General features: G+C 54.8%; 2 protein-coding genes across 6 annotated transcripts in view; one reads left to right on the plus strand and one right to left on the minus strand.

Annotated features, from left to right (window-relative positions):
• Positions 1 to 12234, plus strand: part of BMP6 (bone morphogenetic protein 6) — a 149304-nt gene extending 137070 nt beyond the window's left edge. The window contains exons 3-7 of one of the 3 annotated variants that reach the window (XM_025295315.3): positions 1230 to 1378; positions 1983 to 2180; positions 9699 to 9775; positions 10531 to 10641; positions 10737 to 12234. In XM_025295315.3, coding sequence (XP_025151100.2) covers positions 1230 to 1378; positions 1983 to 2180; positions 9699 to 9775; positions 10531 to 10641; positions 10737 to 10886 — 685 coding nt within the window. In that variant the 3' untranslated portion in view covers positions 10887 to 12234. 3 annotated transcript variants of the gene reach the window in all.
• Positions 12029 to 14420, minus strand: part of TXNDC5 (thioredoxin domain containing 5) — a 28917-nt gene continuing 26525 nt past the window's right edge. For 2 of the 3 annotated variants that reach the window (XM_044926820.2, XM_025265546.3), the window contains exon 10: positions 12029 to 13616. In XM_044926820.2, coding sequence (XP_044782755.1) covers positions 13494 to 13616 — 123 coding nt within the window. In that variant the 3' untranslated portion in view covers positions 12029 to 13493. The remainder of the gene's footprint in view (positions 13617 to 14420) is intronic. The other variant, XR_006543825.2, reaches the window with a different exon arrangement.

Consider the following 14420-nt stretch of genomic DNA (forward strand, 5'->3'; position numbering starts at 1 on the left):
CATTTTGTTCCTTTGTCACGGGTTGTCTTCCATCATGATCTCAAAAGGCGGGAAGGCCCTTGTGGAAATCTCGGGATCCACTGGCTTCTGGGCCTTGACCGTGACGTGTCTGTGAACTCATGTGTGAGTCGCAGTTTCCTCAGCTGTAAAATGGGGGTAATGATCCTCTGCCTGCTGTGCAGGACGGCCCAAGCCAAGCAGATGCAGGCACTTTGTAACGGATTTAAACGTATGCTGTTCATATGATGATGCTCATTTTAAGTTTAGTACTGAATTCTAGTCATGTTTCTGTCCTGTAAGCTCTCCACGCAGAATGTTTCCAGCACCAGGGGGTCTGCGTCTTTCCAGGGAGGGTGGAAACCTCTCCCTCCCTGTCACAGGGATTCTAGGCCACTCTCTGCCCGTGACCCCGGGGCATCAACTCAGATGGGTGTCCCTGTGATACCCCGAGGTGACCGTCCCTCACGCCGCCTTGTCATATGGGTCCCTCACCCTGTCTGTTCATGATCCCTTGAGTTATGTTAGCTGGAAACTGTAAAAAAGAAAAGAAATGTGTATGTAAATATAAGAACAGCCCTGTGGAGTCCAGTGGAAGGAATGGGCTCAGTGAGTTTGCCTCACGGGAGCCCAGGCGGCTCACAGCGGGGCCGACACCGACTCCGGTCTGCGGTCCACATGAGCAAGGACTCGGCTCTTAACCGCAGGCCGTGTGCAAAGGGGTTGATTAAACGAAAAGTATTGATGCTCAGAAATAGCATGTGAACCCTGGTTTCCCCTTCCACAGGAACTTAGAACATGTGAGGATTGTTGGGCCCTCATTAAAAAAAAAAAAAATCAAAACTTAGTAAATGCTCATCTTTACTAATCCTGATTTTAGTATGTTTTTCATCCTTTTCTTCACAGCCCCCCACCCCTCCATTTTCTTTTTAGAGTTCGTTAGCCATAAAGTGGACAACCACAGGCCCGTTTACTTATTTATTTTTTCTTAAATCTAAAAACCCCTGGCACGAGCAGTTGTGAGGCTCCCGCAGATGTGGAGGGCCCTCCCGTGTCAGGAGGAAGCCGGTGTGGCACCCCAGCTCATGCACACTCCCCTTGATGGCACTGGGCGCGTGTCCTGTGTGACGGGCCGGCGCAGGCTGCCATCCTGCCTGCATTCTGACGCCGGGCGGGACTGCGGGCTGAGCCGGGGCCCTGCGCCCTCACCCTCTGTCTCCTCTCTCTTTCAGAGACTCGGACCTGTTTCTGCTGGGCACGCGTGCTGTGTGGGCCTCGGAGGCGGGCTGGCTGGAGTTCGACATCACGGCCACCAGCAACCTGTGGGTCCTGACTCCGCAGCACAACATGGGGCTGCAGCTGAGCGTGGTCACGCGCGATGGTGAGTTCAGGGACTCGGGCCTTCGCCTCCTTGGCGGCAGGTGTGGGCAGCCGTGGTCCCCAGGCAGGACCCCCGTTTCCCGACCTCCTGGAGCCTTCGTGGACAAGCAGAGTCCTGCCCCAGGGCCTCCTGGCAAGGACTCGGGGACGGTTAGATGGTCCGGGAGCCTCAGAGAGGGATAGGAGCTGGGTGCTGAGTTAAAGAGGAAGGCTGGGGCGAGCTCTAGGTGCTGACGTTGAGTAGGTTTGTGGGGGCCCTTCCTGCACCCTCTCCTGCACTGTCAGAGCTCGGCAGGTCCCAGTCCCCCCGGGCCAGGCCCAGTCAGCCCATGACGTCACCTTCCTGGGTGGGAGACGTAAGATGGCAAAGATGGGTGTGAACAGAAGATAGCAGCAGGAACAGGGGAACTGGGGGTCCCACCACCCCTTGCCCTGCCTCCTGGGACCTCAGCAGGAAGAGTGGGGAGGGCTCAGGGTGCCCCGTGTCTCCCTGCACGTGGGCTCCTCCTCTCTGAGGGCACTCGGGAGGCTCGGGCGTGCCTCTGCAGGTGGACACCAGGCTCAGTGCCACATCTCAGAGGTGCGCTTTGGTATTTGCCTTGCAGGGCTCAGCATCAGCCCTGGGGCCGCGGGCCTGGTGGGCAGGGACGGCCCCTACGACAAGCAGCCCTTCATGGTGGCCTTCTTCAAGGCCAGCGAGGTCCACGTGCGCAGTGCCCGGTCGGCCCCCGGGCGGCGCCGGCAGCAGGCCCGGAACCGCTCCACCCCGGCCCAGGACGTGTCGCGGGCCTCCAGCGCCTCAGGTGGGTCAGGAACGCCGTCTTTCCAGGACACCTGTGGGCCCCGGGGCGTCTGTGAGGACACAGGACCTGCCGAGGCTTGCAGGCGCTGCCCAGCTTCTGCAGGCCCACGTGCAGCTGTAGGTGCCCTGGATTATCTGGACGGGCGCCTAGGCCGTCAGAGGGGAGACTTTGTGACCCCAAGATCGTCTGCAGGTTGAGACAGCCTCAGTGTCTGCTGTCCCAGAAAAGCATCCTTCTGTCTGATCAGATTTCTCCCAGCTCTTCTTCATTCCCATAAAGATCCAGGGAATGACTGCATTTTCTCCAAATTGAATTATTCCCCGGGAAGTGGTGACGAACAGACTTCATGCATTTGTAGAAGGCGGGCTCGTGTTGGTCAATGCTCTTGGCTGGGAGTGATGGCAAGTCAGTTCCGGCACCCCTCTCTGATGGGTTTCATTGGTTTTCATTCAACTGGGAAGTTCGGTGTTCTGCCTTGAGATGTGGTGAGACCCACGGGCTCAGCGGATAGTAGGAATCCCCTTTCCTGTGTTCCTTTGTTGGTGGCATTCTCAGAAAGCCTAGCTCAACATGTGGTGCTGAGAAAGGCAACCTCAGCTTCAGGATGAGAGCGCCTCTTCTGCAGTAGCTTCAGCAGACAGCTGGTCTGGGGTCGGTGCTCAGCCTGGAGCTAGGGGGTGGGGTGTGGCCCCCGCCCCCACCCCCCACTGCCTGCCCTGAACGGCAGGTTCAAAGGGCAAGAGAGAGGAAACAGCCCTCTCTGCTGGAGTGTCAGTTCAGCAGGCCTGCAGACAGGCTCCCTCCCATGCAGAGCCTCAGTGGGAGACGCAGAAGTCCAGTTTCAGAACAGGAGGCAGGGCGTGCAGGCGCTGATATGCAGCACAGAGCTGGTCAGTGTTGAATTCAAAACAAGGTGCATCTTGCTCTAAAGTGGGTGCTTACAGGTTCTAGGCTTCCTTTCCCTTTAACTAGCCCAGAAATCAGGCACGAAGTTGAGGGTTCACTTTGGGATTTGTAGTCAGAGATCTTGCTTTCCTTATCAGTGCTCTGTAACTTGGTGTGTGTGCATGTGCTAAGTCATGTCCGACTCTTCAACCATGTGAACTGTAGCCTGCCAGGCTCTTCTGTCCATGGGATTCTCCAGGCAAGAATACTGGAGTGTGTTGCCGTGCCAGGGGAATCTTCCTGACCCAGGGACTGAACCTGCATCTCTCTTGTTCCCTGCATTGGCAGGCACCGGTTCTTTAACACTGACACCACCTGGGAAGCCCTACTTTGTGACTCAGGACGAACCTAATCCAGTTTGGCTTCGGTTTACCCAGCAGTTGGTGGGCATGCTTGATTCGCAGTGGCTTTGCTGGGATTGAATGAGGAGCATCGCTCTGGCTCAAAGATGAGGTGCCTCCAGCCATAGGAAGTTCTTAGCAGGTATGTCAGGCTCCTTAGAAGGGATGTAAAATACGTCAGGCAGATGCATTAACTCTTCCAGGTGGCTTTAAAACAGTGTCATCTTCTGCGGCTGGAAAGAGTTCGTGGAACTTTCCAAAGTACCCAGTTTTCCTGTGGGAAGCAGTGTCTTCACTCTGGATTCCGACTCAGCCATTTCAGTTACCAGTGACTTGGATGTGGAACCAGAAGGTGCACCACCCAGTGTGATGTGACATTCTGCCGCTTGTCCTCTTGGTGTTTCTTGGAAGCGAAGCCCAGCATGGGTGTTCCTGTGTTTACTGCTAGAAACAGTCAGGGCTAGGGTTTAAAGAAAAAGAAGAAGTGATGACTTTCCTGTATGCGCTTTGGAGGAAGCCTTCTGAACAGCAATCATCCCGGGCTTCTCCTCGGGGCATGGCGGCCGTTCATTAACGAGCTGCGGTCAGTTTGGTGCCGGGACCTCAGACATGAAGGCAGCTCTTGGGATGCTGATTGCTTTTTTTAAATGAAAATTTCACTTGATTTATTCCACCTCCCCTCCCCCCACCAGTACACACATAAAATTTCTTTTCTAATTGAGAAAACATGTCATCTCTGATTTGGGTTTCCGTGGCATCACTGAATTATTCTCTTCCAAGTCCCTTTCAGCATTTTGTTTCCAGTTTTATGAGTTTAAATTAAATATGAGTATTAAAGGTGGACTGCTTTGTAAGAAGAGGCAAGTATACCTGCCTTTTTCAGGGGTAAGAAAGCAGAGTTCCTAACAAACGCCTCTGCCCTCACAAAAGGGGGTTTAAACCCCTTACTCTGGAGAGTCCTCCCCCCCGACCCCCCACTATCTTCAAAGACTCTCTCAAGATGGTCCAATTAATGATCCGGTTAGGCCCACTGAAGTAGTGCTTTACTTTTCGTTTTTTTTTTTTTAAACATGTATTTCTTAATTTTTTGGCTGAGTCAGGTCTTAGTTGCAGCATGCAGGATCTTCGCTGTGGTTCACGGGCTTAGTTGTCTATCCAGGGATCAAACCTGCGTCCCCTACATTGCAAAGAGGGTTCTTAACCACTGGACCGCCAAGAAGTCCCCAGCTCTCTCTCTCTGGTTCTTTCCTCCTTACTTTTTCTTGCCGTTAATGGGGATGGATGTGCAGAGGCACTTGCTCTTGGAGAAAGGATTTCCAGAAAGATAACAATCTCCTGCCCAGGGGCACAGACCAGCCGGTTTATGTTTATTTCTGGGCTATTGTGGGGCCAAGCGCTTCTGGGTCTTCATGCACTTTGTAGATGCTGCTGAGACAGACCGCTGTGGTCGCGTGTGACTGTGTGAGTCCAGGCAGGACTTCTCCTTGTGAGTCTTTCTGGAGGTTGAAGGAAGAGAGTGTTGCCCCCTGCTGCCCCCGTCTTCCACGGTGTGCTCCTAGGGAATTAACATTTCTCCACTCAAACGACCAGCAGCAGTAGCCCACCAGACACCGTTCTGCTGCTGGGCAGAGGAGTGAGCACATCAGTCCTCCAGCTGCCTGTCCTCCAGCTGAAACGTGGCAGGAAAATATGCGTCTGTGTTTAAAACTGAGCTGCCAAATCTGGAGACGGCAGGACCGGTCCTCAATGAGGAAGGGCCACTAGCCCATCTGCCTCTCTCCGTCCTCCCCCAAATCTGCTCTCACATCTCTCTTTGGCCTTCCAGTGGACTTTCCAAACACATGCACCGAAACAGTGGGTTTGGACCCAAGTCTCCCTGGATGGGCTTCACTTACCCTCTGTTTGCGCTTCTCCAGTGGGCTTGTGTATCGTCTGGACCATATCATTCGTCGTTCTGACACGTTTTACCACTAGAATCCCCAGTGGGCTTGGGGCAAGCCCACTGGGGATTCTAGTGACTCAGCCACTGATCCTGTGGTGCCCACCCTGTGCACGGTTCCCGGAGCTCTCATTAGATGGTCTCATTCTACCTGCTGCTTCCACAGTATCTTTCTCTCTGGTTCCATGATTTTGTCTCCAGGGGGACTGACACCTGACCAACCCATTACATGAGTTGTGAACAAATGGCCTTGAGGGATGGTTCCGTGTGGCGATTCTAGATTCTGTTCGAGCTCATTTTTCAAGATCTTTCCTAGACATCTTTGGGGCAGGGGTAGTTAATGCGATTTCAGTTCAGCTGGTGAGTCTGAGATTTTCTGCCATGTCTAGCAGCTGGCTGCCAACACCACGGGTGAGACTTGCTCTATGTTTTGGCAGATGGTTTTAAAACATTTTCTGCCACTTGGAACAATTATGTCAAATCAGATTAGCTAACTTTGGGTCCCCTTCATCCTTCATGTTTGTGGTGCCGTCACTCAGCCCTGCTGACTGTCATGAACTAGTAACTTCCCAAGACCCTCTCTCTCTTCGAAATGAGCTCTTCATTGATTCAGATGCTACCTGTGAGCATCTCTTAAATTCTCCTTCTGTCTTTCACCAGCCCACCCAAACATGTATCTTTAGGGATCCTGGGAGGAAAGCTGGCTCTGGTACATGTAAATATACTGCTGACCTTCTTGTTGCTAGTTGATACCTTCTACCTCTTGAACTTTCCAGTTGGGACCATTCAGTATGCTTCCAGCTTAAGAAAAGTAAGTAGAACTCATCACTTGCAAAGCAGCGATGCGGGTGCTTTATTATAACTATCACATCTTTTGCTGTAGATTTCAGGGAATTTCAGCCCACAGACTAGGGCTCTCCTCCTCACAGATCAGTGTTTACTCAGCCTTTTAGTTCTTGGGAGGTGTCCCCTCTAGTTCCTTGTTTGCTTCCATGGGTGGACGTGCCAGAGGTGAGTGGGCTCATCCACTATGGACATGCGATGCTTGGGTAGAATGGACATGGGTCAGGGCTGTGACATAGCTGTTTATAGTTCTTCAAAGGTATTGAGCTACCCTGGTGGCTCAGACAGTAGAGAACCTGCCTGCCAATGCAGGAGGCATGGGTTCGATATCTGGGTCAGGAAGATTTCCCTGGAGAAGGGCATGGCAACCCATTCCAGTATTCTTGCCTGGAAAATTCCATGGACAGAGGAGCCTGGCGGGCTACAGTCCACGGGGATTGCAAAGAGATGGACACAGCTAAGTGACTAACCTTTTAAAAGGCATTGGGGATTTTGTCATTTTGACCTTAAATTCAAATTTTAGGGCCAGTAGCTTGGCTCCCAGATGTCTCAGTCAAGAGGTAGAGGCTTGTCCAGGGTTTTTTAAATGAAACCAGAACTTAATTCTCCACAGCTGTGGAGGACAAGTGTGGCATGAGTGATTGGAAAGTTGAATTGTTCCAAACTCCATATTCATAATACTTGACTCGCTTTTGCCATTAAGCCCCTTTAGGGTAAAAGTTGCCAAGGAATGAAGCTGACTAGAATTTGACCTTCTCCTCCATCCCTAGGGTTCACCCCTTATGAATATGCTATTGGCCAGTAGGCTGAATAATAAGAGGCATAAACAGATGCTGCCAGACACTCAAATTATCCATCGAGTACTGCCATCTCCCAGGAGAGCACTGGGGGCCGGGGGCCTCTAGCTAGGGACTGGGGACAGAGGGACATGAAGCAGAGAGTCTCAGGGCTCAACCTTTAAGGGATATCTCTGTCGTCAAGATCCTTAGCTTCCTATTCTCTTATTCATCAAGACAAAGGCTGAGAAGAGATAAGAGCCCCGATTAAATGGAGCTGTGTGAGACCTTGAAATCCTGCAGCCACAAACGAGTGGGATGGGCCTTCACCGCTGCCTCTCCTGCTAACCATCCCGCCGTAAACAAAATCGAGACACTGAAAATCAAGCTGCCCTCTCCCCGCCTGCCCCCCACCTCCCCAAACACTTTATGAGATTATCGACACCAGAAATCCTGCAGCGTCATGGCACAGGTCTGGGCTTCCCCTGGCAAGCCTCGGAAGCTGCGTGGATCATGGGGTACACGGGAGCCAGAGCCGCCTCTGGGAGAAGCTGGCGGATCCGGCCGAGGACAAGAGCGGTCAGACCGGTGCAGACGGAGGTGCCGGGGGAACAGCTGCTCTTTGTCCCTGACCTTGTCATCCTAGGCTGGAAGGGAGATGAGAGCAGGGAACTGTTGCCTCTAAAAAACAAGTTTCCTCTGGGAGGACTAGCCTGAGCTTGGAGAACCTGGGCCGTGTGGACAGCATGCTCTGTGCGCCTGCTGTTCTAGTGTTTTCCTGGCCGAGCGTGGGGCCTGCAGCTGGCGTGGCCTGGGGTGGGGAGGGGCACGACCAGCCCCCCACAGCCCCGGGTTGGGGGGGCGGCAGAAGCCCTGGCTCCTCCCCTGGGCCCTGGTTTCTTAGGCCGCCCTGCCTCTGTCTTTTCCCTCCTCTGTGTTTCTTCTCTCTCTTCCTTTTGGGGCTGGAAAGGCGGCAGGGCTGCTGCCGAAGCCCAGGGCTTGGGCTGGGCCGGGGCTGCCCAGACTCAGATGCCGCCGCCTCCCCGGGGGCTGCCCAGCCCCGCCTGGGTGTAAGGAGGGCCCTGCCCTTCTCGTCCAGGCCCCCCCCACCCCCCGCTCTCCTGAGCATCTCCCAGCCTTTGGCCCCAGGGAAGAAAGAGCCAGAACGGGGTGGGACCGTGGGTCAGCCAGAGCGGAGTGTCGGCGGGAGCCCTCGCCCACGTCATCTCGGTTCCAGCCGGCAGGACGAGAAACTCCCCCGCCTGCATCCTGACACCAGCCGGGGGTCCTCCAGTCCCGTTCCGTCCTGACCTCCCTGCCTGGGATGGGCACAGGTGCCACGAGGTCAGGGGCTCTGCCCGCTTCTGATGCCCCCGCTGGTCTGTCTACTGGGGGGATTCAGGGCTTCCTGCAGCGCCCCCTCCCCGGTCTGATGATACTCTGGAGCAACTCCTGGGCCTCGGGGGAGTGCTACACTCAGGATTCCAGTTGGATTATAAGGGACACAGGGGAGGAACAGCCCCCTCGCTCCCCCTCTGAGAAGAGTGGCTTGGGACACGGGGCTCCCCCCGCCCCCTGCAGGGATCCCGCAGGTCGCCCTCCACATGCGGACGTGCCTGCCCACCTGTGGGCTCCCCCAAGCCCCGTGTCCAGAGCCATTACACGGGGCTCAGGACTTGACCTCCATCTCCAATCCCCCTTCCCTAGAGGTCAGGCTGGCCTGAGTTCTTTCTGGGGAGCAGACCCCATTCTGGGCTCTCTGGGGACCCACGAGGAGCTGGAGTGATCGCACAGGAGATTCCACGGTTTGGGTCACTCTTCACGCGTCCTCACACTCATTCCATGACTGCTGTCTCCCCTTCCGCCTCGTAACTGTGCCTTCTCTGACCTCCCGAGGGGGTTTCTCTCCGGCACCCCCGTGCACGGCGTCCAGATTGTGTTTTGTGCTGGAGTGAGCTGGGCACATCACGCATCACCCCTGCCGCTCCCCAAGTTGCTGGAGGACAGAAGCCTCGTCTGACGGGGCCCCTCGTTGCTTGGGGAGGGCATGCCACACAGAAGCGGCTCTGTCAGCCCTCGATGAGCGGGGGTCGGGTGAGAAACCAGACTAGTGGGGCCTGACTCCAGAGAGGTGTGCGCGCTTCTGCTGATGTGCTGGGCGCTGCTCTCCTGGGCTGGCTTAGTGGGGGCTGGGGGACACTGACCCGGTCACGGGACTGGACAGCAGTGTCCCCCCAACTCCTGGCCTCCTGGCTCCAGGGCGCCCCCTTCAGGAGGCCCTTCCTGACCCCCCAAGCCATCCTCACAGGCTCCAAGCAGCTTCAGGATGGTCCCCGTTAGAATCAGAACCTGCCAGTGTGTTTGTCTTAAACGTGAATCGTGTCCTCTGAGTTAGTGCTCTGGGGCCTCTTGGTCCAATAGGGGATCACGACATGCCCCTGTTGCTGAAAGGGGTCCACTCGGGTCAGTGCGGGCGTGTCGAGATGGGAGCCGGTGTGCCCGACCCTGGGGTAGAGGGGAGACAGCGTGTCAGACGCCCGAGCGGCTGGCAGCCTGCGGAGCTCTGGGTGCCCCAGGCCGCGGCCAGCGGGGGCTCGCCCGTGGCCAAGGGTCCGGGTGAGGCTGTGAAGGAAGGAATGAGGCAGTTATGGGCGTGCCTTCTGATCCCCAGCAGACTACAACAGCAGCGAGCTGAAGACGGCCTGCCGGAAGCATGAGCTCTACGTGAGCTTCCAGGACCTGGGGTGGCAGGTGAGTGCTCCTGACCGTCTCAGGGCCTCCTCTCGTCCTGAAGGCAGCGGCTGCCATCCTCAGAGACCTTGCACTTCAGGGTCGGGAAGGTTCCTCCTGGGAAGGTACTTAGGAGCCTTTCAGATGCCCAGGTCTTGGAGAGGAGGGGCGACAGCCCGCCCACTTGTGCTTGAAGCCCCCCCGCCCCCGCACCTCTCCAGGGGCCCCCAGGTGCACGGCCTCCGAGTCCCTGCAGATCCACAGCCAGCCCAGAGTTCTCCCCTCATTCTCTCTCGGTCCCCAGGGCCTGCATTGCTTTGGGCATTTCAACAGTGTGCACTGGGTTTCGAGAAAGGGCTGCAAAAACTGATCTGACAGTTATCAGCTCACCCAGACTGGAAGGGCACCCGTGTGCTGCCTCTTTCCTGAAGCCGCTGCTCAGGCAAATTCTAGGTGCCACGTGACTGGAGATGGTTCCCATGTGTAGGTGGCCTTATGGAGACAGGGGAACCCTGGACTCCAGGAGGCACCTCTGGTCCAGGTTCCTGGAGCCAACCACCTGCTGGCCTCCTGTGGGCCCAGTGGTGGGAACCAGGGCTCCAGAGTCAGACTGAGCAGGTCTGCACCTCCCTCTGCCCCTCATGCATCCTTGACCCCGTGTCTGTCTCCTTAGCTGCCCCACGTGAGCTAGGCCTTCTCACGGGGTTCCTCAGCACCCAGGGGGTGCGGGGCATGTGTGCTGACCCCTTGTCGCTTCCTTTTTGCGTTCACTTAAGGACTGGATCATTGCCCCCAAGGGCTACGCCGCCAACTACTGTGACGGAGAGTGCTCATTCCCTCTCAACGCGCACATGAACGCTACCAACCACGCCATCGTGCAGACCCTGGTGAGTGCCGGCCGGCTTCACACCACGGCGGCGGGGGGTCAGCCAGGACTGGGGGCCATCCCTAACGCCGCCCCCTCCTCTCGTCTCTGGAACAGGTTCACCTCATGAACCCCGAATACGTCCCCAAACCGTGCTGCGCGCCCACGAAACTGAACGCCATCTCGGTGCTCTACTTCGACGACAACTCCAATGTCATCCTGAAGAAATACCGGAACATGGTCGTACGAGCGTGTGGGTGCCACTGACTTGGGGTGAGTGGAGTGGCTGGGGACGCTGTGCACACACTGCCTGGACTCCTGGATCACATCCGCCTTAAGCCCACAGAGGCCCCCGGGACACAGGAGGAGACCCCGAGGCCACCTTTGGCTGGTGTTGGCCTTTCCGCCGGACGCAGACCTGAAGGGACCCCGTCCGCCCCTTGCTCACACCGTGAGTGTTGTGAGTAGCCATTGGGCTCTAGGAAGCAGCACTTGAGCGTCTGAAGTCGGGGGACTGCAGAAATGTTAACTTGGAAGGGTTCCCCTCTGCACCCTCCCCAAACCCACCAAAATCAGTTACTGCTTTAGATCCAAGCTCCTTGTGGTTTTAGAGAGTAAATAGGGAAAATAATCTTGAAGTAAAAGTCTTCTTTGGCTCAAATATCAGTGGGTTCAGTAGTTTCTCAAAGGCAGAGTTTGCAGATCACGGGAAGGGTCGGATACACCTCTGTTCCGATCTTGCCCTGGGAACGTGGGTCTCAGCTGGGCGGCCGGCAAGTAAGTGCCTTTTGTCTCTGTCTTGCTGTCATGTGGGCATTTTGTTGGCTGAGAGAAGATACACTTATTTTAGTTAAACTACATCCTTTACCCCTCTCCTCGCCCCGGCATTTGCTGTTTTCTGTGCTAGGACCAAAAGCAGAGAGAGTGTGACCCCCTCTTTGAGGGGGGAGGCTCCACAGAAGAGAAGCCTTTTTAAAGCCATCGTTTACCCGAGCGACTCGTCTGCACCCCTTCCCGTGGGGGATGGCTCTCTGAAAAGCTCACTTACGTTAGGACTGCCACTTCTCCTGTGTTGGTAACGCAATTCTTTGACGGGACAGCGTCCTGCGTCAAGGGTTTAGACCAGTAGAAGTGATGGGCTGAGGACTTCCTAAGTCATCTAGACTGAGGAAGGGGTTAGGACAGGCGTGTGGGTTGGGAACCGAAATCATGGTTTTCTCCTGTTGAAAATGAGACTCAGATTTAAGATGTCTTTTTCACGATCATGTACTAGGAAACCAATTTCATACTAAACTGATTAAATACATTTATGATCTATATCTGCACTTACAGCTTTTTTGTAAATAGAAACTATAATTTATTGTCTATTTTATATCTGTTTTGCTGTAACATTTAAGGAAAGACCAGACTTTTTTTTTTTTTTTAAAAAGAGTTTATTTAGAAAGTATCATAGTGTAAACAAATTGTACCACTTTGATTTTCTTTTAAAACAAGACTCAATGCAAAGCTGAAGCCACTCATGAGGATTGTGCTTCTCTAGAAAGTTGGGTTGTTTTTTTTTTTTAAAAGAACATCTGTGAACCATACATGATTAATAAAGATCTCCTTTAAGGCAGAGGCTGGCCGGGATCCTGCTGTTTCGTCTGCTGCAGACAGTGGACGGGGTCTCGTTTCTCACTAAGCGGCCACGTCGCCTGAGCAAGGGTGGTGGGGTGAAGGGTGTTATCACGAGGGCTAACTGATGCTGAAGGACGTACAGGTTATATACCTTAAGGGAGCCTAGGCCTACGGCGGCTGATTTCCAAGGGCGTCGGTAAAAGGGCTTTATACCCAGGATGGCGTGAATCAGGACACCAGGGACGTGGCTGACTGCAACCCTGCCTGCCTTGGTCTGGAGGTCGAATCAATCCCCTCTGCACATAGGAGACGGGCGGCCTCCCAGAAGGCAGACCAAACACAGGGCGTCTGACGCCACCTGCTGCGGGGCCGTGGGGTGTCCCCGGTCCCCGACACCCGACCTGGGAGAGTTCGTGCAGCCCTCCTGCCCCCTCCTGGGAGGCAGAGACAATCAGAACCTTCCTAGGAGTTCTTAGAAGGGTCACGACGAACTGTGTGGCACTTCCCACGTCCACAGTTTCCACGAGAGACATCGAATCCTGACGTTCACAGGGACTCTGGCTTCACATTCCCAAATGAAATCTTGCAGGAGAGACAGACGTATTCCTTGAACAGTAATAAGCAATCGGTTGAGTGTCGACACCCACACAAGGCCATGGCAGCGGCACTATCTTCCTCAGGCACGTGTCAGGGGTACCACGGCTTTCACGGCGGCTCACCACCCTCCGTGAGAGGCACCTGCAGAGACAGGAGGTCCAGGAGGGGCTGGACAAGTGGCTCTTCCACAGGCATCGGGGGTTTGTGTGTTAAATCTGCTCCAAGCTATGGACCAGCCACGTATGAACAAGTCATGTGATCAAAGCAACTCAACAGGGCCACAAGGCAAGGCCAACTGGCTAGGACTCGCGGGCCCTTTGAAAACAACGCTTTGGATGACGCTGTCACCAGACTCACTCGGGAGCCAAAAGTAGTCTGGCAGTTGGGTTTTCCTCGACTCTGTTTTAGTCTCAAAGGAAACCATTTCGATTTCACCAAGAGCAAGTTAAAGGGGGGAATGGATGGTAGGTCGCCACCGAAAATATTTAGTTTGCAAAGGGATCGTGAGTTACACATTTACTTAGAGAAACTTAAGAATCTGTAGGGTGTGTTGGCTTAAAAACACACACGGAGAAGACAGCACGAGTTTAGTACATTCGGATCTCTGAGTCACCGCTGCGGGGAAGCGGGGAGCGGCTGAGGGACGGCGCCCCGCCGGGCTCACAGCTCGTCCTTCGCCTGACGCAGGACGAAGCGGTGCAAGGAATCCAGGTCGCGACTCCCGCTGTGCTCGCCGACCTTTTCTCCTCCACGGAAAAGCAGCAGTGTGGGATAGCCTCGTACCTTAAAAAAAGAAAAGAAAAGCTTAAAAAAGAGCCTGATTCATGCACAGAGTAAAATCAGAAAAGATCCTTGAGCCCAAGGAAGTCTACAGCTAGATTTTCAGAGCGCAAGACCCTCAGCAAACTACCCGAGGCTGCAGAAAGCAGAGCCTTGGGGCTCTATTTCACTTTTCAAACCCAAACGAAACACTTTCAAGATTAGCATTGAGGAGGCACTTCACGCTGAAGTGCGTCTTGTATTTTCACAGCAGCCCTGGGGAGCTGGTGCCGGCCTGAGAGGCTGCACTCCTGACAGGCTCCCGGGTGACGTGCAGGTGCCCCGAGGCCACACTGAGAAGCGAGAGCCTCATGGGCACATGCCTGTCCACTGTGGCTCACCGCTTTTCTCTTGAAAACACAGACACACCGTGTTCTAGTAAGCAGATGACGTTTGTGGTATTATCTCTTCTAATAAACTCCAGAGGCCTCAGAAGTGTTTTAAGAGAACACCACAAGTTGAAAAACAGAAATTGCAAGTGTTCTAGGCTATTTAATGGTGCTAATAGCTTGGAAAGAAGGCAACAGCTGCATGAAGAAGCCAAGCCACGCGCCTAGGCTGCTGGTGCAGCCCTCCCAGCGGGGAAGTGTGGGATCAAACACTTCCTCTATGGAGCGCCGCCTCGTGTCTGAAAAGCAAGCTCCTCAGGTGTTTACAAGGAAGGCGACGTGCCAGCTGTTCGGCCAACAAGAACGGTCCTGCAGGTGGGGTCTTGCCCTCCAGCTCTAAGTCTCAGCTACCGCCAGCCTCCCGCCAGGTGGGGAAGCC

Source organism: Bubalus bubalis, chromosome 2 (assembly GCF_019923935.1).
Source record: "Bubalus bubalis isolate 160015118507 breed Murrah chromosome 2, NDDB_SH_1, whole genome shotgun sequence".
NCBI classification, from domain to species: domain Eukaryota; kingdom Metazoa; phylum Chordata; class Mammalia; order Artiodactyla; family Bovidae; genus Bubalus; species Bubalus bubalis.